Below are 22,290 nucleotides of genomic sequence, written 5' to 3'. Positions count from 1 at the left end.
TGCTTCTTCACAATCAGTGGTCACCTAAGGATGCTCCTGCATGGTGTTTTCTGTGTGAATCATGTGTCCTCATGTCTGGGAGCCTGCTTATGTATGTTTCTCCATGTTTGTACCTACCCTTGTGTTGTATGTGTCTAAGCCTGTTATCTGCCTGTGAGAATGACTCCTCAGTGTCTGGTTTCTTTGTATGGGGCCAGTCTCGGTGCAAATCTTGCATTGTGTGTGTGCTGGTCTGTCCTTGATCTGTATGTTGTTCTGTCAGTTTGCCCTGTCCATCTGTATGAGTCTGCCAACATACTTGAACCTGTAGGTTGGTCCTCATCTTCTCCATGTTTCTGCCACTTGGTTTGCCATTTTATACGTGTTTATGAGTGTATGTATGAGGTTTGCCATTGTATATGTGTTTATGAGTGTATGTATGTGTGAGCTCGTACCTGTATATGCTGTGATTCTACTAAGGGTCATAGCCCATGCAGAGTCCTATCATGGTGGGCGCCCAAGAAAAGCCATGCAGAATAATCTAGAGTTGGATGGCTTCACTAAAGCACAGCTTAACTCACCATCAGCTGGCTCTGTCCCATGCCCTCCACCCTCTTTCTGACCATTCCCTTGTTCCCAGGCCAGCTCAGAACTGGAAGGGGCAGGTGGGGCTGAGACAAAAAGTATTCCTAGCCCAGTTTGCTCAAACTCTCAAACCCAGCCACATGCCTTCTGTATGCACACCCGCACCTCAGACAACAAGCAGCAGCTGGATACAATAACAAGACCAGTGGCAATGGCTGCCACATATTGGGTACGAAACACACATTAAGTAGTTTACATACAAGAGTCTTCTGAGTTCTCTGAATAATTATACAAGGCTGATCCCACACGGAAGAGATGAGAAAATGAGAATAAGAGGAACTAGGAGGGCAGGCCGGCCAACCCCCTCGTGCTGGGAGAAGATGGAGCAGGATTACCCCGTGAATGACAGGCTGCTCTGGAGCTTGCCACAGCCACTTCTAGCCTGGGAAGAAGCATTCACTGCAAGCAGCAGGAAGAGGAGGTCCTTCCCAGCTGCTGCTCACAGCCCATTTTAACCAGAGGAGCTAAGATCTGATTTCGGATTTCACTTCTCTGGGCAGTGAAGGATCAAAGACTCAACAACAGTCCGAGAGAGGCGATGGAGTTTACACAGGGGAAGGATCTCTGGGGGAATCGTCTAGCTCCCTGGGTTCTAGGCTGCCTTCCCCTTGGATGACCTTGAGCAGGACACTTCAATACATTGCAGGGATGAGGGTTTGCTTATCTGTAAAATTAGGGATGAAAAGAGGCTCTGTCGGGATATTTGAAGATGGGGGACAAGATAAATCAAGTGCTCCCTCAAAATTAGATCTCAGAGCTGGGAATTGGGGTGAGGAGTGCAGGTGGGGACCACACTTGCTCTGGTAACTCCAACAGAATAGCCAGGCACAGTAAGATGGTAAAAAGGTGCACAGAATGAGTGAATAAATAAATGGCCTCGTTTCTCACCAATGAACCCGACAGCCCACTCTGGCATAATAAAAATAAAAATAAAATAATAATAATAATAATAATAATAATAAAACACTGTAAAGAAAACAAAAGAGAAGATAAGTGGTTTGGACTTGCTTGTCAAGGAGGGCATCTGTAACTGTCTTTAAGTGTGTGTTGAAGGGCACCAGAGGTCACTGCAAAGACACTAGGTCCCTCTGTCTACAGATGTCAGGTGGGCCAGAGGAATTCCTCCAGGAAAAAGAGACTAGGAAGGGACAGAAACCCTTGTCTGGAGGAATCTGTAGGGCAAACCTCTGGGTTGAAGGGTCCCTTCTGTTCAAAGCTTTTTTGGAAGGGAGGATGTCCGTGTACCTACTGGGAAGGAATCTCTGTCTTGTCTTTGCTTCTATCAAATGGCTGGAGGTGACCAGAATTCGCCATGTTAGGGGGAAGGGTTTGATCTTGGTTTGGCAGGAAGTGGATTTTTTTTTTTTTGGCAGTGGGCATGTGTGAGGAAAGGGGGCTCGTAGGGAGGGGTGAGGAACACTCTGTCCGACGTATGGAGGTCCCCTACTTGGGAAAGAGACTTCTGTCAGAGACCAAGAGGTGCTTGAATTGAAGAGGGAGGGGCTAAGGGCAGCCCGTCTAGTCTTGGCAGCTCCTACTTGCTGGTCAAAGCCCTCAGGCCGCCCTACTTGTGCGCTGACCTGGGCTAATCTAAAAATACTGCACAGGAGGGAGAGACTGGGGTTCCCACGAAGAACGAGTCTTCAGAGGGGACTTGGGGGGGTCATTATAATTTCTTTCAGCTTTCCTCAGCCCAGTGACAACGCTATCTATGCTGGGTCTGCTGCAGGTTCCATCCCGTGGTTTATTGCTCTGGAGTAGAGGAAGAACCTAGCTGTGGACATAGGCAGGGACCCACACGGAACAGCCTCAGCCGACCCGCACCTCATGAAGACTACAAAGGGACTCACGCCAGCACACAGCAAGCAACTCCATTCAGGAACACCAGCTCCGCACCGAGTCTCCACTGCGCACAAAACCGCACACGGAACACCCACGTTACCGAACCTCACGCTCAGAGTTCACACAGCGCCGACCCACAGCGGTATCTGATGCGATGTCTTTGTCTCTGGATCTCTTTGGTCTTCGTGCTCGCACACATACGCACGACATTCAACAGAAGCATCCAAGCTCTCACAGTCCAGGGGGCGGTGATCTGAGTCTGGCCGAGCGCACCGTGTATCTGCGCCCGGGATCGCAGGACCGTGAAGACCGCCTTTTCTCCATCCTGCCTTTGCTACCGAGAGGCATCCTTTGAGTCCTGCTCCTTCCAAGCCTCCATATAAAAAGAGAAAGAGAGAAAGGAAAAAAAAGGGAACTGGCAGCCTTTCGCCTCCACTCTGCGCGCATCTGGAGATGAGTTGGTGGCGAGCGACCCGCTTCCATCGTGGCATCCCTAGACGGCAGAAACGGCTTAGGCGGTCCTGTCCGGGGCTGAACGTCTTTAAAAGTGATCCAAGACGTTCACTTCTGTCATCAAGATGGACTTGCGACGAGATTTAAGAGCGCGTAATAGATGGCTGGGAGACAGACAGCCCGCCCGGCTCCGCTAAAGACCGGCAACTGTCCTATGGCTATCCGGACTTCAAGCCAGAAGTTCTGGGTCCGAAAAGCTTGGGGACTCTGGAGGGTTGGTCTGGGGATGGAGGACCTCAATAACCAGCCCACACTGAACTCCTCCCTCCTTGCGGCGGCGACGAGGTGGGACGGGCCAGGGAGCCCGCTTAGCACCTCCTCCAGAAATGCAGCACTTGGGGGGCTCCCCACCCACACCTCCCCGTGCTCCTTCCCACCGCCTTCCCAAGGGTTCCTCTCTCCAGCCCCTATCACACTTCCGAAACCTTCCGTGGCCCCTTTCCCTCCTCCCAGCCCCCACCTCACGTCCCCCGGCTTGGGCAGTATCCCCTTTCCGCCCTCCGCCCACGCACCGCCTGACTCCGAGGGGTGCGAGCGCATTGGGCTGCGCCCGCGTGGGGGCGCCGCGCCATCCTCGCGTAGCTGCTCTGACGCCGCCGTCGCCGCCGCCCTCCGCAGCCCGGCAGGCACCCGCGCCAGCTCTGCAGAGCTCTCGTCACCTCTCGGGCCGGTCCCACCGAGAGCCAGCCTACCACTCCGGGAGACAGCCTCGAACGCAGGGCTCGAGGGTCATGAGCCAGAGCGCCCCGGGGTGCCGCGCCAAGAGCCAGCAGAGATAGCGGCCCTCGCTGCCTTAACACGCGCTCGCCGCGTCCCCAGACCCTTCTGTCCTTTCCTTCTGCCCCACCGCCACTATGGCTACCCTGCTCCGCAGCAAGCTGACCAATGTGGCCACGTCCGTGTCCAACAAGTCCCAGGCCAAGGTGAGCGGCATGTTTGCCAGGATGGGGTTCCAGGCGGCTACGGATGAGGAGGCGGTGGGCTTCGCGCACTGCGACGACCTCGACTTTGAGCATCGCCAAGGCCTGCAGATGGACATCCTGAAATCAGAAGGCGAGCCCTGCGGGGAGGAGGGCGCCGAGCCGCCCGTCGAAGGAGACATCCATTATCAGCGCGGCGGCGCTCCTTTGCCACCGTCTGGCTCCAAGGACCAAGCCGTGGGAGCTGGTGGCGAGTTCGGGGGTCATGACAAGCCTAAGATCACGGCGTGGGAGGCTGGCTGGAACGTGACAAACGCCATTCAGGTGAGCGCGGGATTCCCAGCTCTTACTGTCACCACCCCCACTTGAGCGGTGATTGCCGGGCTCTGCTCCCACACGAACCCCGCAGAAGTCTAGGTTTCAATGCCCGTTCCCCCCAGGACTCGAGAATTTATCTCCTCTTCTCCGACCTTCCTAGCTTTGTGGGGGATCTACGCCCCCAGGTGGTGTCCTGTTCAGATCCACATAGCCTCCTCTTACTGCCCCTGCGGCAGGACAACTTGGCTGAGGTTTGGGGCGGGGGGGGGCACAAATTTAGAGACCCTACAAAAGCTGGAGAAATGGGGAAGGGCTTGGGGCGGAGGTGGGGGTGGGAGGGAGAAAGAAAATCAGGATCCGAAGGGACAGTTTGCCTTGGGCTGCGGAATGGAGTCACAGCAGCATTTTCCGGAGGAGATAGGGGGTGGGGGCGGAGGGGGGGGGAAGGGAGAGCTGAGCTGGGAGTCTCCTCCTCCGGACACACGCAAAAATTGTGCACACGTACAGAGACAGACAAGTCTGTCTCCTCGTTCCCCTTCCCCATGAACAAACAGGCACATGACATGCATCGATTTACAATTGACGACGTTACCCGAGACATACTTGGTACACCCCAAGGCTTTCCCCAATTGCAGCAATACTTTTTACACAGCAAGTGCCCATGTCCTAACTTGATTATAATGCATGCACACACAAGCACACACTCAGGCAGACACAGCACCCACTTGGCTCATGCAGCTTTGTTGGAGACAAACAGGCTAGCACATAGGACTCCGCGCCACGCAGCTGCGCAGACTGACTCCTTTCTCCCGAAATCCCGGCTGCACCGCAGAAGCCCAAGCGCCTGCTCCACCTTCGGGCCAAGCAGCTCCAGAGGCTGAGAACTGCCTTAGGCAGTCCAACTCGTCCTCTGTAACCTCTAATCTCAACCCCTAGTCCAGTCCCTTTCCCACCAGGAGCGCGGAACTCCTCCGCTGAATGATTTGGATGTCTCAAAACAACCCCGGGAGCGGGCAGGGGTTGATGGGCCCCAACTTCTAGGAGGGAGGAGGCCTCGATTCTGGGAGCCCTTGGGCTCTTTGTCTTGGCTCCCTAGCTTCTCTAGAGTGTTGAATCGTTGAGACAGAGAACACAGGTTTCTTAGGGGTGGAAGGCGGCAGCTGGGTTTCTCTGGGCTTTCGATTCAGAGGGATGCTTAGGTGTCTCTCTACCCGTGGCACTTCCCACTCTGGGACAGGAGATTGAAAGAATACAGGATAGGGTTGGAGTCCCAGAGGCCTTCGCGATTACAGGTGTTTCTCCCTGTGTCTTTCATGGCTCCGTTCTCTAGTCCGGAGAAAGGTAGGCTGGAGGTGCGCAGGAATCTTGTATTTCGTTAGCTTTTTTTTTTCTCCATGTAAATTACAAATTTACATTGCACTGCTTTGGCCCTTTCATCTGATCGGATTCTAGAGACCTGTCGGCTTTGGTTTCCTGCAGCAGCGGTCCGGCTTCCTGGTTGGGAAGGGTCCTTACTCTGATGCCCTTTGCAGATCCCACTTAAAATACCCTTCTTATGGCTCGTCCTGGCCCCAACTCCAGCCTTGTCCTAGGATTCCCAGTCCATATTCCCACCCCCTCTCCGTTCCCCAAAGCCCTGTGTCTAGCCAAAGTGTCCGCGTATTTCTTCCTTTCTGGCTTCTTTTGGGTTTCAGTCGGTTCCTTTCTACCCGGCCTCCACTCCTCTAGTTTGACGCTTAAGACACCTCATTAATGAACATCCCATTCCAGGCCACCTTAAATCCGGTGCCCGGCTCTTCGGAGCTTTTCAGAGTGCCCTTCTGGGACCGTGTTCCTTCCAGTCCCTGCTTTCCATCATCCCCTCTTCTGATTGTATCCCCTGGAACTATCTGCTAGGATTCCTGTATTTCCTTCTACCCTCAGACTCCTCCAGCCATCCCCCCATCCCCCTTCCCCGCTAGCCTTCCCTCTGACTTAACACTCAGATTCTGCTTTGGTGCCCTTTTCACGAGGATTCGTCCGAGTCCCCCATCCTTTCCACCTGGTCGCTTAGGCGCAAGTCCCCCTCCCCTAGCTCCCTCTAGCGATAGTTTTGGGCTATACCCCCTACAATCCCTTTCCAACGCTGCCTGGGCTGAGCTCCTGGATCTGGTTGCCTCTTTGCACCACAGGGCATGTTTGTGCTGGGCCTACCCTACGCCATCCTCCACGGCGGCTACCTGGGGTTATTCCTCATCATCTTTGCTGCAGTGGTGTGTTGCTACACCGGCAAGATCCTCATCGCATGCTTGTACGAGGAGAACGAAGACGGCGAGGTGGTGCGCGTGCGGGACTCTTATGTGGCCATAGCCAACGCGTGCTGTGCACCCCGTTTCCCCACGCTGGGTGGCCGCGTGGTTAATGTGGCCCAGATCATCGAGCTGGTGATGACGTGCATCTTGTACGTGGTGGTGAGCGGCAACCTCATGTACAATAGCTTCCCGGGGCTGCCCGTGTCACAGAAGTCCTGGTCCATCATCGCTACGGCCGTGCTGCTGCCCTGCGCCTTCCTGAAGAACCTCAAGGCCGTCTCCAAGTTCAGTCTGCTGTGCACGCTGGCCCACTTCGTCATCAACATCCTGGTCATCGCTTACTGCCTCTCGCGAGCGCGTGACTGGGCCTGGGAGAAGGTGAAGTTCTACATCGACGTCAAGAAATTTCCCATCTCCATCGGCATCATCGTGTTCAGCTACACGTCGCAGATCTTCCTGCCCTCCCTCGAAGGTAACATGCAGCAGCCCAGCGAATTCCACTGCATGATGAACTGGACGCACATCGCCGCCTGCGTGCTCAAGGGACTCTTCGCTCTCGTCGCCTACCTCACCTGGGCCGACGAAACCAAGGAGGTCATCACCGACAACCTGCCCGGTTCCATCCGCGCCGTGGTTAATCTCTTCCTGGTGGCCAAGGCGCTGCTGTCCTACCCGTTGCCCTTCTTCGCGGCCGTCGAAGTGCTGGAGAAGTCTCTCTTCCAGGAAGGCAGCCGTGCCTTCTTCCCCGCCTGCTACGGAGGCGATGGTCGCCTCAAGTCGTGGGGGCTGACGCTGCGCTGTGCGCTGGTGGTCTTCACGCTGCTCATGGCCATCTACGTGCCGCACTTCGCGCTGCTCATGGGCCTCACCGGCAGTCTCACGGGCGCCGGCCTGTGCTTCCTGCTGCCCAGCCTCTTCCACCTGCGCCTGCTCTGGCGCAAGCTGCTGTGGCACCAGGTCTTCTTCGATGTGGCCATCTTCGTCATCGGCGGCATCTGCAGCGTGTCCGGCTTCGTGCACTCACTCGAGGGCCTCATCGAGGCCTACCGAACCAACGCAGAGGACTAGCGGGCGGGGCCCCTGCCTCCAGCTCCCACCCCGCCTATCCCCATTACCACCCCCTATTCCTCCCCCCCCCCAGCCCCGTGCGCCACCGCACTAGGGAGGCCGAGCTTTAAACATCTCTGGTTCCCAGTTGCTGATTATTCAACGGGGGACGGGGTGGGGGAGGGAGGGGGATAGACATCCAAGGTCCACTGCGTCTGCGTTTCTGTCGTCCTTTCTATTCCACACGGCCCTGGTTTGCGGGGAGGGAGAGCGTATTTGTGGAGAATGTTTTCTGTCCTTCCTGGAGCCTCCCTCGCCCCAACTTTGGCTCCAAGTCACCGGTAGGGGTGGGAAGGGAGGGGAAAGGGGCGCCCGCTGCTCGCAGGCTCGGAAACTTGACCTTGGGGGTGGGGTGGGGGACATTTCACAGCCATCCAGTGCTTGGAATTTACAGCGTCCAGCCATTTCCAGCAAGAGCGCTCCCCATGCCCTAAACATTTCAACCTTGCAGCCAGAAAGGCTGGTCAGGAAATCCATTTCTGGCGGGCGACTTCCTTCTGGAGAAGCCGCGGCAGGAGCCTGTTTGCCTGCCGGTTTTCAGGAACCCAAACTCATCTTGTGCAATGTGTCCGGTTGTGGAACTGTATACTGTGCGTGTGGTGTGCTCGTGGTGAATAAGATGAAATGTATATCAGAAAAAAATCTATCTCTAATTTAGAGTGCGGTGCATAATAATTATATCCGCAAATAAAGAAGAAACAAAGGCGTTTCTGGCCTCCCGTTCCCGGCTGCCCAGCGCGGTGGTAAGTGGGAGGGAGGTGGTGGGGACACCCAGCTCTGGGCAAGTAAAACAGGGAGGGAGGAAGGAACAATTGTGGTTAAAAGGTCCTGGGAGAATTGAGTTGGTTCCACGTCAGGATGAAAGAACCAATGGACCCCTTCCGGCTAGAATTCGGAGGAATTCAAAGAGAATATGGTGGACTCTTTCAGATTCCAACACTAAAGCGGGCAGGGTGCAAATTTACTGAATAAATGTTTGATTCTTAGGGTTAGGGCTAAGTTGGGTTATAGAGTAAACTAGTTTACAGTAGGGGGCGTATTTCAGGGCGAGGGGAAAGCCAGGTAACAAAGGACCGGCAGCACAAATCCCATGAGGGTCTGCAAACTTCGAGAAGAACGATAAAGGGGTGGATTGTGGGTTTTCCAGGCTCTTGGGACCAGGCGCCAAACCCATTGTCTTTCAGGCACCTAATACCTCAAAATACCCTACCTCAATCCCCCTCTGGGGTTTACGCAGCCAGCCAAAGGGATTGGCCATTTACAACAAACCCTTGGAGCACCCCCCCCCACACACACACACACCAGCACCCCAGCCTCCTAGCCACGCCAAAGGGATTGGCCATTCCCCACTCCCCTGCACAGCTTGCCAACGTGATTGCCTGATTTATCCAAGCCAAGGAATGGGGTAGGGACTGGTCTGGGTGGTGTTTTGTTTTTCGTGCTGCCTTGAAGGGCATTTGCCTGGGTCTGCTGGGAAAGGTTAGGGTACTCTTTCAGGATGGAGCTGGAGGGCTGGGCTGCTGTTGGGTGCCCCCTCATTGTGGGAGGAGCCGTTGTCTAGGCACAGGCTTTTAGAGTGAATCTAATGACTAAGCTGGGTGCCAGTGGGGGAGGAGGGAGAGTGTATCTGTGTCTCACAAACACCTTAGTAAATGTGTGTGCGTGTCCACGTCATAGTGGGCTGGGTCTATGGTGCACCTGTGACAGTGGTGGCCTCAAATCAGTGTGGTTCTGCAGCCACAGAACCGGAGCAGGAAGGAGTAGGCTACCGAGCAGCGCTTTGGACATTCTTGTCCCCCTCCCCGTCTCCTTGTTTTATTTCCCTTTGTCCCTATGGCGCTATGCTCAGGCCCCAGCACAAATCAAAGAATTCTGTTTCCAGTTCCCCATGATCACTGATGTCTCCCAAACCCCGGGAGGAGGGCGCCGAGTGTCCATCCTCCTGCCTTGTGTCTGCTTCTCGGTGGACCAGGAGTATGCTCAGACCCAGAGCCCGCATTGCAGCTCAGAAAAGGCTATAAAGGGGCAGTAGTCCTGACCCACTGTGCCAGCTAAGTCCTTATCCGTAGAAGGACAAATGAGATTAGCAAAGGGACAGGAACTGCTAGCTCTAGGATTTGCTTGCGTTTCTCCAGTGGGTTTTGGCTCCAGTCTTTGGGCTCGATTTGAAGGGGCCCAGGTCCCCAAGAGCAAATCCTGATGGTGGCATTGGCATAGAGCCCCCTAGAGTCACAAATGGAGCTCTACACCCTAGTGAGTGGGTCACTAACTATCAAATTAGGATCCAGGTTCCTGGGGGAAATGGAGGCAAATGGGACCCGTCTCCATTTTTCCTCTCTTCTTTCCAAAGTGCGTGAACAGAGATCACAAAGAAGTTGCTAACCACAGTGCACTCCCCCCTGCCGTCTGCATCCTAGGAGAGCAGCCTAGGAACACGAGGACTCTGCATCAGCCCCACCCCATACACCCAGGCTTCCCAACAGTTAACTCTGATAAGCTGTCCCTATCTGCTGCAGAGACGTGTCGGTGTACCTGTCTTGTGCCCTTGAGAAACCACAAAGATCATGTCTGCCAGCCACAGAGTCTGGAAGTGATCTGCCTCGCCTCCCCCGTGGTCAGAGCATGAGCTGCTGACCCTCAAAGGGGCTTTCTTCTTCATTGTTTTGGTGCTTCTCTCCGAGTTCCCACCGCTTCTCCCCCATCCTCACCTCCTGGAGTTAATTCTGTTCTCCCTCCCTACCCCAGTGCTTTGCTTCAGTATCGGTTGTCAAAAGTGAGTCTTCGGTGATTTATTTTGCCAAACTCTTGATGCTCTAGTATGGGGTATTTTGTTATAAGATGCACCCTATCCCAGAGATTGATATGTTCCTTGTTCAAAGACCTTAGAGTGATGAAGGGAGCCAAACAGGTCCAAGGGGAACTACTAAGCCATGAAGAGGATCCAGGCCTTGCTGTGCATCCTTAGAACTCCGCTGTCACCAAGCCACTGCCAGTGCCTCCCCTGAACTCCTGTCTTATTTCCCTGGGGGCTTTCTAGGATATCTTGGGAGACACAATTTGGAGTTGAGGAGTTATCTCCCAACACTGAGCCAGTTAGTGATTCCTGTCTCTGGTCCTCTGATGAAATGACTTGAGACCTGTCTTATAAAGAGACCCCAGAGGGATCTGATAGCTCATCAGACATGTTTTATTTGACTCCCTCTGTCTTCCCTGTTTCCTCCCAGCACTGCCTGGGATCTCTAAGCAAATTAAATGCATTTGCGTCTTTGTCTCAGTTTGCTTTTGTGGAGATCTAAGGCAAGACATTTACTTACAAGACTTTCAATCTAATGTAGTATCACCACCACCCCCACCCCAATCCCCAACGAGACTCTGGCTAGGCTGGAAAAAGCAGAGTAAAATGGGCAGTACTTTAAAGACTTGTTTCCATTCCACCCAGATGTTCGGAGATAATAACCACCATAATTTCTCCCCTCTTCCTGATGTGTGGGACCATTGGCATGAAGAAGACTGAGGCAATGGGTTGGTGGATGGATGGATGGACAGATGGACAAGTGGGTGGGTGATTTTATAAATGTCAGTGATTGGATGAATGAGCAAATGGGTAGGTGGATGAGCGAATGGAAGGAAGGATGGGTAGACAGATAAATGAGTCAGTGGAGCAAAGGATTAGTGGCTAGATCAATGGATGAAAAGAAGGGAAATGGGAGGATGCAGCCATAGCAACCACTTCCTCCTCCTCCTCCTTATTCTTATTCTCCTCCTTCTTTTTTCTTTTTTGGACAAGGTTTCACTATGTAGCCCTAGCTGGCCTAGAACTCATGTAGATCAGTCTAGCTTTGAATTCAAAGCTATCTCCTTACTTTTGCCTCCAGAGGGCTGGAATTAAAGGCATACACCACCACACCTGGCTAGTTTAGTATTTGAAACGGAATCTCACCTGGTTCCAGCTGGCCTAAACTTGCTGTGTATCCAAGGCTAGCCTTGAACTCCCCCTGCCTGCACACCTTGAACACTGGGATAACAGGTATGTGCCACCACACCCCGCTCATGGCGACAATCTTTAAGCATAGTAAACTGCCGGGGCAGATATTGTCTGCTTGGCTCCCTCGTGCATCTTCACTAACAAATCACACACAGAATTTACCTAAATGTGTTTTGTAAATTAATAGATAGATCCTTGTATTTACAAAGATTATCAGCACCATTGTTACATCAAAGCTACTGGAAAACAAATATGGGATCAGCCAGTGGAGTATGTAAAACCAAACAAACAAAAACCCTAGGCCAGGGCCCTTGGGCAATAATATTTAAAGATTAGGCGAAGGAAGAAGAGAAGAGATTGGAGAAAAGGAGCCGAGAGGTAGGAATTAAAATAGTCTGGAACTGAGGAACAGGCTTCAAGGAAGAAGTGATAAGATGGTTTCTTTTCCCTCTGCAAATGTCATCTTGGGACAGGGATGGAGGTGTGGGCATCCTCTGTCCCTAATTCCTAGTGGTAAAGAAACCCAAGAAGCTTCTCAGAGAGCAGTGGAGCAGGGGCTTGCTAATGGGGTGTTCTAACGGGGCCTGCCTCCGAAGAGTGTGCTAAATAGGGAGAAGGATACCCAGAAATGAAGGAGAAGGGGATGGAGAGAGAAGGGCAGCTCAAGTGCACAGGGAGCTTGACTGCCTGCTGTCGGGGTTCCTCTGCAACAGACCAGGACGCTGGGTCACATTTGAAGTCTTTGAATGGGGCAGCACATGTGGGAGCCAATGCTAGGGAGACAGTGGCACAGCGGAGAAGTGAGGGGTAGAAAATGATTATCTGCTCCCAGGACATCGCAGGCAGGTGTGCTCCTTTGGGAACCTGGAGTTCAGCTCACCAGAAGCTGCAGAGGTTCCCAGTGAGCATATTTGAGGAGCTGAGGGTGTGAATTGTCATCCTTCGGCCTTCACCAGCTGGAGGTTCAGGGAAGCGGTGGTAGCTACTGGGCACTTCCTGTGAAACTGTTGGCTGGAGCCTAGGCAGGAATTCAGACAAATGTTCAATCAGACAGTGGGATAAAATAAAGACATTCGATCTGGTCTCGAAAAATTACCTTTCATACCCTCTGCTGTATCCCAGAAGCTGCTAGAGCATGCACCCCAAAACAAAGGAGTAAGCTGGTGTGTGGTGTGTGTGTTTGTGTGTGTGTGTGTGTGTGTGTGTGTGTGAGAGAGAGAGAGAGAGAGAGAGAGAGAGAGAGGAATAACTCTAACACTTAGAAGGCTGAAACAGGAGGCCAGCATGAGATACAAAACAAGACCTGACTAAAAAAAAAAAAACAACAACAAAAAAAGGAAAACCAATCAACCAAATCAACCCCAAATTCCCCACAAAACCTACAACAACCAAAGCAATCCCCCCCCCCCCTTACTAAAACCAGGTTGGAAAGTAAAGGGAGTGACTAAGAGAAATCCCACACAAGACAAAATGGGGTGGGTATTCAATGAACCGTGACGTGATGGAGAAGCAAGAATTCAGGCTGACAGCAGTGCTATAGCCACAGGGGCCTATGACCAGGCTGGGGCAGTCTGCTATGGACTTAGGAAGGAAGCAGGAACAATGCCATGGTTAACTGTGTATTAAATGGCTTGTTTATTTTTTTTGAAAAGATTATTATGTAGCCAAAGCTGACTTTGAACTCACCAGGCAGATGAGGCTGGCTTAGAACTCCTCACCTCTTACTTCTACCAGTGACACGCTGGGATTCCAGGTGTGCACCAACAACCACATCTCACCTGAAACTTTTTTGTTTTGTTTTGTTTCTTGTTTATGTGTGTGAAATAACTGAGGGATGTTAGAAAAATTGGTGGAGAGTTTGGGGTTCAGCTATCAAAAAACACAGCTGTGGGGTCCTTAATAATGGGATCCACTTAACTTGCAGAGAGAGGAACGCAGGCAAAGAAGAGCATGCCTAGTGCATGTCTGTTAAGACTGGTGCTGAGTCAGTCACATCGTCTCCCCTCCACCCTGGTGACAAGGTTACATCTAATAAGATGACCACATGGGAGAATTAAATCAGTAAAAGGAAGAAAAAGCGAGCATATATGTATGTATCATATATCAATCGGTAATTAACAGCCCTTTTCTCAATATTTAAAGTCTTCCTGAGAGGACAGCACGTAGGAATTGAATAAATATATTTGTAGATTTTGTTCAGTAAAATATACATACTGAAATACATAATCTTACGTAGACAGCTTGATGACGTTTTACCAAGTCAATTTAATGTGCACTGTCACCTGCCACACCACGCCAAGAAACTTAAGTACCCCAGAGCTTGGAGTTTGGCTCAGCCCGAGAAGGCACCGAGTTGCATCCCTGAAACCTACTGGGCGAAGAAAACAGACTTCCTGACGTTTTCCTCTGACTTCCACTGGTATATTTTGGCACGCTCCCACACCCATCACTCAATAAATAAGTAAACAAAAAAGGAAAAGTCAAAGGAAAAGGAGATTAGCTAAATATGGTAAAGCAAGGTGAGGTGGGAGAATTGGGGGGGCGGAGTGCAGTCAAGTGGGGGCGGAGCCTTGGCCAGTCAATTAGCGCAAGGGGCGTGGTCACGCAGAGGCCCCGGGTCTCACAACTGGGGCGGGGTTCCTGGTTAGCCAGTTAGCACGAAGAGGCGTGGCCACAGGAGGCCTTTGGGGACGACCTAGACCAGGCGTAGGGTTCCCGTCCTGGACCAACAGAGCTCACAGGCCCGCAGAAGGTGCTGGATCGCCAAGAAGGACTCTGGTGCAAAAATCAGCTCCTTGAGTAAGGAGGAGGCTTAGGGGCCCCGGGAATCAGACAGGGCGGGGCTACGTGGCGCACGCGGCGTCGGGGCGGGGCCGGCGCAGGCCAAAATGGAGACGAATGTGTTCCGGTTTCGAGATGCCCGCGCCGCTCCGGATCCCGTGCTGGAGGCCGAGCCGGTGGCCTTCGGCTCGCAGCCGGTTCCGCTGGTGCTGGACAACGGATCATTCCAGGCTCGCGCCGGGTGGGCGTGCCCCGGGCCGGATCCGGGCCCCGAGCCGCGCCTGCAGTTCCGCGCCGTGTGCGCGCGCGGCCGTGGCGGGGCGCGCGGCGGGCCGGGGCCGCAAGTGGGCAACGCGCTGGGCAGCCTGGAGCCACTGCGTTGGATGCTGCGCTCTCCTTTCGACCGCAACGTGCCGGTCAACCTGGAGCTGCAGGAACTGCTGCTGGACTACAGCTTCCAGCATCTGGGCGTCTCCTCGCAGGTGAGGGCGGGCTGGGCGGGACGTCACTCCAGGCAGTCTAGTAGTAACGCTTCCCGTTTGTCTGCCCTGTGCTAGGAGTTAAAGGTGTAAGGGTACACTTGAAGATAGAGCTCACGTGATTATTAACAGTTTGGCCTAATAAGCTTGAATTGAGCGGGGAATGGTGTCATACACCTTTAATGTTAGCACTCCGGAAGCAGGGGCAGGCAGATCGCTGTGAGCTCGAGGACAGCCAGAACTATTACACCAAAACACCCTATCTCAAAGAACAAAGAAATCCCAAACAAACAATAAGCTTAAATTGACAATACGTTAATGCTTTCCAAAACTGAAATGTGTGCCTTATAATTGGTTTTGATCACCTTTTTGAAGGTTTATTTCAAACTATTTCAAAATTGTATGTGCCAGTATGTTGTGTACCAGCCTTAGGTCTGGGACCACCGTCTGCAGCTGGAGTCAGGTGGTTCAGAGTGGGTGATGAGGGTGCTGGGAAACTTGGGTCCAATGCTACCAATCTCTCCAGCCCCCATTAAGTTTTTAATTAGAGCTATAAAACAAATCAAACCTTGTAACTTGGATTTGGATTATTTTTGTATTTCATGCATGTTCTGCCGTCATTCATCTATTTGTGCTTCTCTTTCAAAGTAGGGCTGCGTTGATCATCCCATAGTTTTGACAGAGGCCGTGTGCAACCCGCTCTATTCGCGCCAAATGATGTCGGAGCTCCTTTTTGAGTGCTACAGGATCCCGAAGGTTGCCTATGGGATAGACAGCCTCTTCAGCTTCTACCACAACATGCCCAAGAATGCTCTTTCCAACGGCCTCATCATTTCATCCGGCTACCAGTGTACACACATTTTACCCGTCTTGGAAGGAAGGTGAGTTGCACTTGTGGCATTTAAGAAGCCTTGATTGAGGACCTACTGGAAAACTGGAATGGAAAGGTACCTATTGGGAATGTCTGGCAAGCGCTAGATGATGAACTGAACTGGACTTGGCTCAGACCTACATCAGTGTGTGGCTTCCTACGGTATTTTACCTGTCCTTCGGGGCCTCCTTGAGAGAGTTCAAGTGTCTAACTGACAGTTATATAATTTTATAATTCTTATTTATGGGAAATAATAGCACAGTATCTACCCATAGTAGACATTCAGTAAACTTTTTTATTTATGGTTTTTCGAGCAGTAAACGTGTTTTGAGTACATTATTTGAATATATTTATTTCTCTCTTTAACCTGGCAGTGGTGGCACACGCCTTTAATCCTCACACTGGGGAGGCAGAGGTAGGTGGGTCCCAGGGATTGAACTCAAAGTCCTCAGCCTTTACAGCAAGCACCTTTACCAGCAGAGCAATCTCACTGTCTCTTGAATAGATTTAGTTTAGACCATTTTGGTATTCTGGAGTCATTTTTTGTTTTTTCAAGACAGGCTGTCCAGGAACTTGCTTTGTAGACCAGACTGGCCTTGAACTCACAAAACTCCACCTGCTTCTTTTGCTGGGATTATAGGTGGGATTATAGGTGTGCACCACCACGCCCAGCTTCTGGAGTCATTTTTTAGTTAAGAATTTTTGCATTGTAAACTCTTTAATTCATATTGCCCATACCTTTAATTTTGTTTATATTGTCTAACCCGTACTAGCCAGTTATGGAAATTTTCAGAGCTGAATAAAAGGCAGGTAGTTCTAATCTGTTCCTGTCTCAGAGTTTAGTCTTATTTTCTCTTGTGAGATGAGGCTACCATTGTGACCCATGTAAAGAGGTGTGTACCACAGGCAACAGGCTCTGGCTCCAGAGCTGGATGCTTGGATTTGCAGCCCTGCTAAAGTGAGACTCGTGCCCCTTCATGTGCTTACACATTTAATAAAATGCCCTTGGAACTGGCATGCTTGACCATTTCCGTTACTTCTAGGCTACTTGACTCTAGGATCACCCACCTCCCAGAGGTACAGGCTGAGCCACTATCAATATCATGCTTTGGAATGTTGGAATGTGTGTTTATTCTGTTGAACTGTCTTTTTTTTTTTTTTTTCTGTGAGAAAGGGTCTCTGTATAGCCCTGGCTGTCCTGTCCTGGATCTCACTATGTAGACTAGGCTGACTTAGAATTTACAAGACATCTGCCTGCCTCTGCCTCCCAAATGCTGGGATTAAAGGCGTAAGCCACCATGAGACTGGTCAGAAGTTAAAGGGCCATGTGTCTGGGTGTGCAGTAAAAGTTCTGGCTGTTGGTAATGCACCAAGGGACTCTTGCTGATGTGGGCTTTAGGTGCCCCAGCCTCCACTATTCTGCCTCTTTGTCTGCATTCAGTTCCCCTGCTTTCCCCAAGATGGTCCACATTTTGTCTTTTTTGTTGTTGTTGTTTTTTGTTTTTTTTCCCCTGTTCAGCATTTTGTTAATCTCTTTATTGATGTATTAGAGTATATCCTCCTAGCTGGACATCTACTATTTCATGTGTCCTTTGATGTCCATGGTCTCAAAAGAAGCTCTATCTGTCCAAAGTACCTTTAGGTCCCCTGAACCTTCTGGTAAGGCTCCTGCCTCCAGTTTAAACCTGTTAAATGTTCCCTTCACTTGAGACTTTACATTTTCTCACTCATCTGGAAACTGTATTTCCTCAAAAGTAGTTCAAGGAGCAAAGGTAGGTTGTCTTCCTTCAAATCTACATTTTAGACCGGCTCACATTTTGTCTTTTATGCTGCACAGACTTTCAGTGTTGTTCTTTCCTACTTTGGTGTAGACTGGATGCCAAAAACTGCAAGCGCATCAATCTCGGAGGAAGTCAGGCGGCCGGCTACCTGCAGCGGCTCCTCCAGCTGAAGTACCCGGGGCACCTGGCAGCCATCACGCTCAGCCGCATGGAGGAGATCCTACAGGAGCATAGCTACATTGCTGAGGACTACGGGGCAGGTGATGCAGGGGACCTCGCTCCAATTTCCCTGCTCTGTTGACCTTTGAGGGTTCTTCGCGTTGTTACCAGTGTGGCCCTTGCTTGCCCAGCACCCATCTCCCCTTTTGCTGTTCACTGTGAGATTAGCCAGTGAACTAATTGCCGTGAATAGGTTCCCTTCACACACCGTAGCTTTATAATGTGCCTCCAGTATAGCTTGCAGCTTGTTTTAAAAGTTTGCATTTTTGAGAGAGGGAGGACAGTGTGCCAGCTTAAAAAGTTTGAGACCAGCTGGGCATGGCATTGCACGCCTTTAACCCCAGCACTCAGGAGGCAGAGGCAGTCAAATTTCTGAGTTCAAAGCCAGCCTGGTGTACTGAGTGAGTTCCAGGACAGCCAGTACTACACAGAGGAGAAACCTTGTCTCTACAAACAAAAAAAGGTTTGAGATAAATTGAAATTGCTTTAGCTAACATCCTTAGAGTGATGTCAGAATAGCTCTCGGGTTTCAATAGATCTTGAGCTTTTATTTTTGAGGCAGTCTCCTTACATAGTCCAGGCTAGCCACTGCTCGAGGGTAGCCTCCTGTTCCTGCCTTGGCCTCTAAGTATCCTGAACTTCTCATTGGATTTACTTTGATGTTCTTTTGGTGGCTATATTGCTTATTGTACAAATGTGATAAATAATGTTTTTCTTACAAATGTAAATGTTTCTGATAAAGCTCAAGAACTATGGTTAGTAGCTCTATTAAGACACTCTTTCCCACAGTGTGTGACTGGGCTTTCTTGTAGTCACGAAAGGTACTGGCCTTCAGCCCATCACTGCTGAGCTTTGGGAAGGCAAAAATAGTATAATGCTTTTATTTGATTTTTATGCTTTAAACAGAAAGCTTATTTGGTCTACTCTAAGGACAGAGTGCTAGAAACTAGCAAGAGTACTGCCTGCACCCAGATGTCATTATCTTTGAAGATGCTCATTGGGTAAATGTGCTTGCTTCTAGAACCCACGAAGTGGAAAGAGGGAACCAACTATAGCAAGCTGTCCTCTGACCTCACGTGTATGCGTCACATATACACGAATGTTAAAAAGATTGAGGGTGGGGCTGTGGCTCAGTGGTGGAGAGTACTTGCTGTCCTGGATTCCATCCCTAGCTTAGAATGAATCAGACATGAGCAGACTTGAAGGTAGAGGTGGGATTGGAGGATCAGATATACAAGGTCATCTTTGCCTCACCGTGAGTTTGAGGCCAGCACAGACTATATGAGACCCTGTCTCGGAAGGAGCAAACCTGGAGGGTGGAGAGCTGGCTCAGAGCACTGGCTCTTGCAGAGGACCTGGGTTCAGTTGGAGCACATAGTGGCTCACTACCATACCCTGGTTCCAGGGCATCTGCTGGCCTCCAAGGGGATCAGACGTGTGCACAGTGTCCTTAGCACACAAATAGGCAGAGATAAAAACCAACCACTCACAAGTACACAGAAAATTCAGCAAAGAAAATAAAAACAAAGTCCAACCCTAATTGTGGTAGAAACTGTAGAACATAAAATTTATCATCTGCCTTTTTTTCTCTCTTTCTTTTTTTAAAATATTTTGTTTTTTGGACAGTCTCCCTTTGTAGGCCCATCTTGACATCAAACTCATGACTCTCCTGCCTCAGCAAGGTTCGTCTTAAACGGTGATTAGGGTAGCTGAGTGGTGGTTACAGGCTGTGTCTTTAGAACACCTTTGTTAAACACCTGTGGTTAATGAGGCACAAAGAAGTTGGGGAGCTAGACGTAGAAAGAAAGTTGTGGGTTCCCTTGCCTTCCTATACTTTGATATTAGAGTAGCTTTTTAAAAAATTTTTTTCTTTTATTTATAAGACAGGGTCTCACTAAGAAACTACGTAATCCTAACTCACAACCCTGTCACTCCAGATCCAGGGGATCTGATGCCCTCTTGTGGCTCCCATGAACATTGCATGCATGTGGCGCACAGATGTATGCAGGCAAAAATCATTCCTGCACATAACATAAAATAAATTTAATAGCATGTAATTCTGTGAATTCCCCTTTTCGGCACTGCTGCTGTGACTGCATCCCATGAAGGTTGATAGATTTTTATTTTTATTGAGTTTAATATTTTCTAATTTCTTCAAGACTGCTTCTTTAAGTGATTGTTTAGAAGTATTTGCGAGACACCTTTCTGTGATTTATCTTTGGTTTAATTCCACTGTGGTGAAAGCGCATTATTTGATGTCAGCTGAGCTTGTTTACTGTGCGACCCGGCATGTAGTCATATTTGAGGGCATTTCCTGTGCTGCATGGGTAGGGTTCAGGTCTCTGATGGTGATGGTGGTCAACACTGCTATAGCCTTGATACCCTGTTCCTTCTGCTAGTTCTGTTGATAATTAGGAAGAGTGTGCTGGTGTCAGTAGGTGTGATCATGGGTATCCCTATTTCTCCTGTCAGTTCTGTCCATTGTTTTATTGTTTTGGTTTTAAACTGAGGACCAGATGTTACAGTGCTAGGCAAGCGCTCTATTTCTGAGCTCTGTTCCCAGCCCCCGTCTGTCAGTGTGTGCTGTTTGTTATCTGGCTTTGTCTTGTTAGCTGCGTACTTAACATTGACCTTTTATCATTATTGGTGTCCCTTTCTGAGTCTAGCAGTTTATTTTTTTTTCTTTGAAGCATACTTGAACCTTAGGAGTCACTCTGCCAGGTGGTGAGACACACCTTTAATCCAGCACTAAGGAGGCAGAGGCAAATGGATCTCTGAGTGTGAGGCCAACCTCGTTTATTAGTAAGTTCCAGACTAGCCAGGGCTACATAGTGAGATCCACCTCAAAACAAGCAAACAAATATAAATAAATTAAAGACAATTCAGGTTTCTTTTGAATAGGATTTATATGGTTTATCTTTCCGTTTATTTAATTAGCAGCAGGGTCTCATGTGCTCAGGCTATCCTCAGAACTCCCTGAATGTTTGAGGATAGCCGTGAACTCTTAATCTTCCTGCCTCTACTTCTCAAGTACTAGGATTTGGAGCAGGCACCACCACCCTGCTGGCATCCCTTTAGCTCTGTTCTTTATCTGTGTAATTCAGGTGAGCTTGTAGTGGTCGTATTATAGTAAATGTTCCATCGGGGATGGCATCCAGGCCTTGTGCTTCTCAATAGCACTCTGTGGGTGTGAAGACCATTTGTGTTTGAATTTAGGACTACTATTTTGATTTTTCTCTTTCTCTCTGACTTTTAGGTTATTGAATTTCCATTTTATTTTATTTTTAGACAAAGTCTCACTGTGCAGCTCTGACTGGCCTGGAACTCATTATGTGGTCCAAGCAGGCCTTGAACTGAGAGATCCTTGAAGCAGAAGGTGGAGTTAAAGGGTGTGTCACCACGCTCAGCTGGGCTGTGTTCTTTAGGTGGTTACTCTAGAGTCTAGGAGTGTAACTTTTTCTCATCTTTGTAGACTCTATTGATCACTTCAGGGAAGCAGTGTTAGCAGCAGACTTTATGTTTTATGTCAAAGTGTCTCACGTGCTGCCCTTGTGACCACTGAGAGCCAGCAGACAGTAGTGTTTTTGTTATTTTTAGTTCATGTTAAGTGATTCATGAGGCAGTCAGCCTCGTGTGTTGAACAGATTTACTTAAACTCTGGCTGTTGCAGCTTCCTTCCTGTGTGATTTCTGTCTGGAGCCCCTCAGAGTGGTGTGTGTGTGTGCCTGGGTTTTACGGCTGCGTTTGGTGTTTCCGTGGAGTCAGAGGTTCTGAGTGTTATTGTCACTTGTGCTTGGCCTCGACTTTCCAATTCACTGCTAACAGGGCTTTGACCCTCTAAAGTCCCCAAACCATTTCTTTGAAGAATTGCAGAAGTGGCGGTGTCCTGATTACTATGAGAACAATGTCCACAAGATGCAGCTCCCGTTCTCTAGCAAGCTCCTGGGCAGCACGCTGACGGCTGAGGAGAAGCAGGAGCGGCGGCAGCAGCAGCTGCGACGGCTGCAAGAGCTCAATGCCCGGCGTCGGGAGGAGAAGCTGCAGCTGGACCAGGAGCGGCTGGAGCGGCTGCTGTATGTGCAGGTGATGGCAGCAGGGCTCTGCCCTGGCCTTGCTCTGTAAGGTGCTTCTGGAATGTTCTCTTCCTCTCTGGTTTCCTTGGCCATAATGTGCATTGGAACTGGAGCCCAGAGACCAGAATCATCGAGGTAATTTACATGCATAAAGCAGGTGGTCTGTGCAGAGCCGCAGCCTCCAGCTCTGTTTAGTCTTAGGGCGTGCGTCTCAATGAGTTTCACAAAGTGACACTGTGCATGTTCCAGCTCTCAGGTCAAGGAGCACTATTACCGTCATCTCTTCAGTGACTCCTTCCCCCTCAGAGATGGCCGCGTCTGTGATTCTCTCACCGTAGATTAGGTTTCACTTACTAGATGGTGCTGAAACCAGGATGCAGTGCTAACTAGTCCAGACAGTTGGAGTGGAGGGCAGGCGTGAGCCTGGGCTGGGAGCCGGAGGGGTGGTTCTGCTGGGGGCTGGCTAGGGAGCCCCAGAACACACTC

General features: G+C 50.4%; 2 protein-coding genes across 3 annotated transcripts in view; both read left to right on the top strand.

Moving 5' to 3' along the window:
* The first annotated feature begins 3,536 nt into the window (after positions 1–3,536).
* Positions 3,537–8,324, top strand: Slc32a1 (solute carrier family 32 member 1). Its single transcript, XM_005363003.3, has 2 exons — positions 3,537–4,223; positions 6,389–8,324. The coding sequence occupies exons 1-2, from the start codon at positions 3,834–3,836 to the stop codon at positions 7,574–7,576; spliced, it is 1,578 nt and encodes a 525-aa protein (XP_005363060.1). The 5' UTR covers positions 3,537–3,833; the 3' UTR covers positions 7,577–8,324.
* Positions 8,325–14,256: 5,932 nt separating this feature from the next.
* Positions 14,257–22,290, top strand: part of Actr5 (ARP5 actin related protein 5 homolog) — a 15,962-nt gene continuing 7,928 nt past the window's right edge. For both annotated transcript variants that reach the window (XM_005363002.3, XM_026787311.1), the window contains exons 1-4: positions 14,257–14,863; positions 15,512–15,741; positions 17,603–17,772; positions 21,597–21,814. In XM_005363002.3, coding sequence (XP_005363059.1) covers positions 14,489–14,863; positions 15,512–15,741; positions 17,603–17,772; positions 21,597–21,814 — 993 coding nt within the window. In that variant the 5' untranslated portion in view covers positions 14,257–14,488. The remainder of the gene's footprint in view (positions 14,864–15,511; positions 15,742–17,602; positions 17,773–21,596; positions 21,815–22,290) is intronic.

Source organism: Microtus ochrogaster, linkage group LG8 (genome assembly GCF_000317375.1).
Source record: "Microtus ochrogaster isolate Prairie Vole_2 linkage group LG8, MicOch1.0, whole genome shotgun sequence".
In the NCBI taxonomy this organism is placed as follows: Eukaryota; Metazoa; Chordata; class Mammalia; order Rodentia; family Cricetidae; genus Microtus; species Microtus ochrogaster.
This window is presented reverse-complemented; position numbering and strand designations above follow the sequence as displayed.

Excerpts from the sequence above, each read along its gene's own strand:
- Slc32a1 (XM_005363003.3), top strand. The coding sequence starts at position 3,834 with ATGGCTACCCTGCTCCGCAGCAAGCTGACCAATGTGGCCACGTCCGTG. Across the intron at positions 4,224-6,388 it reads ACGTGACAAACGCCATTCAG|GGCATGTTTGTGCTGGGCCT; the intron begins GTGAGCGCGGGA and ends TTTGCACCACAG.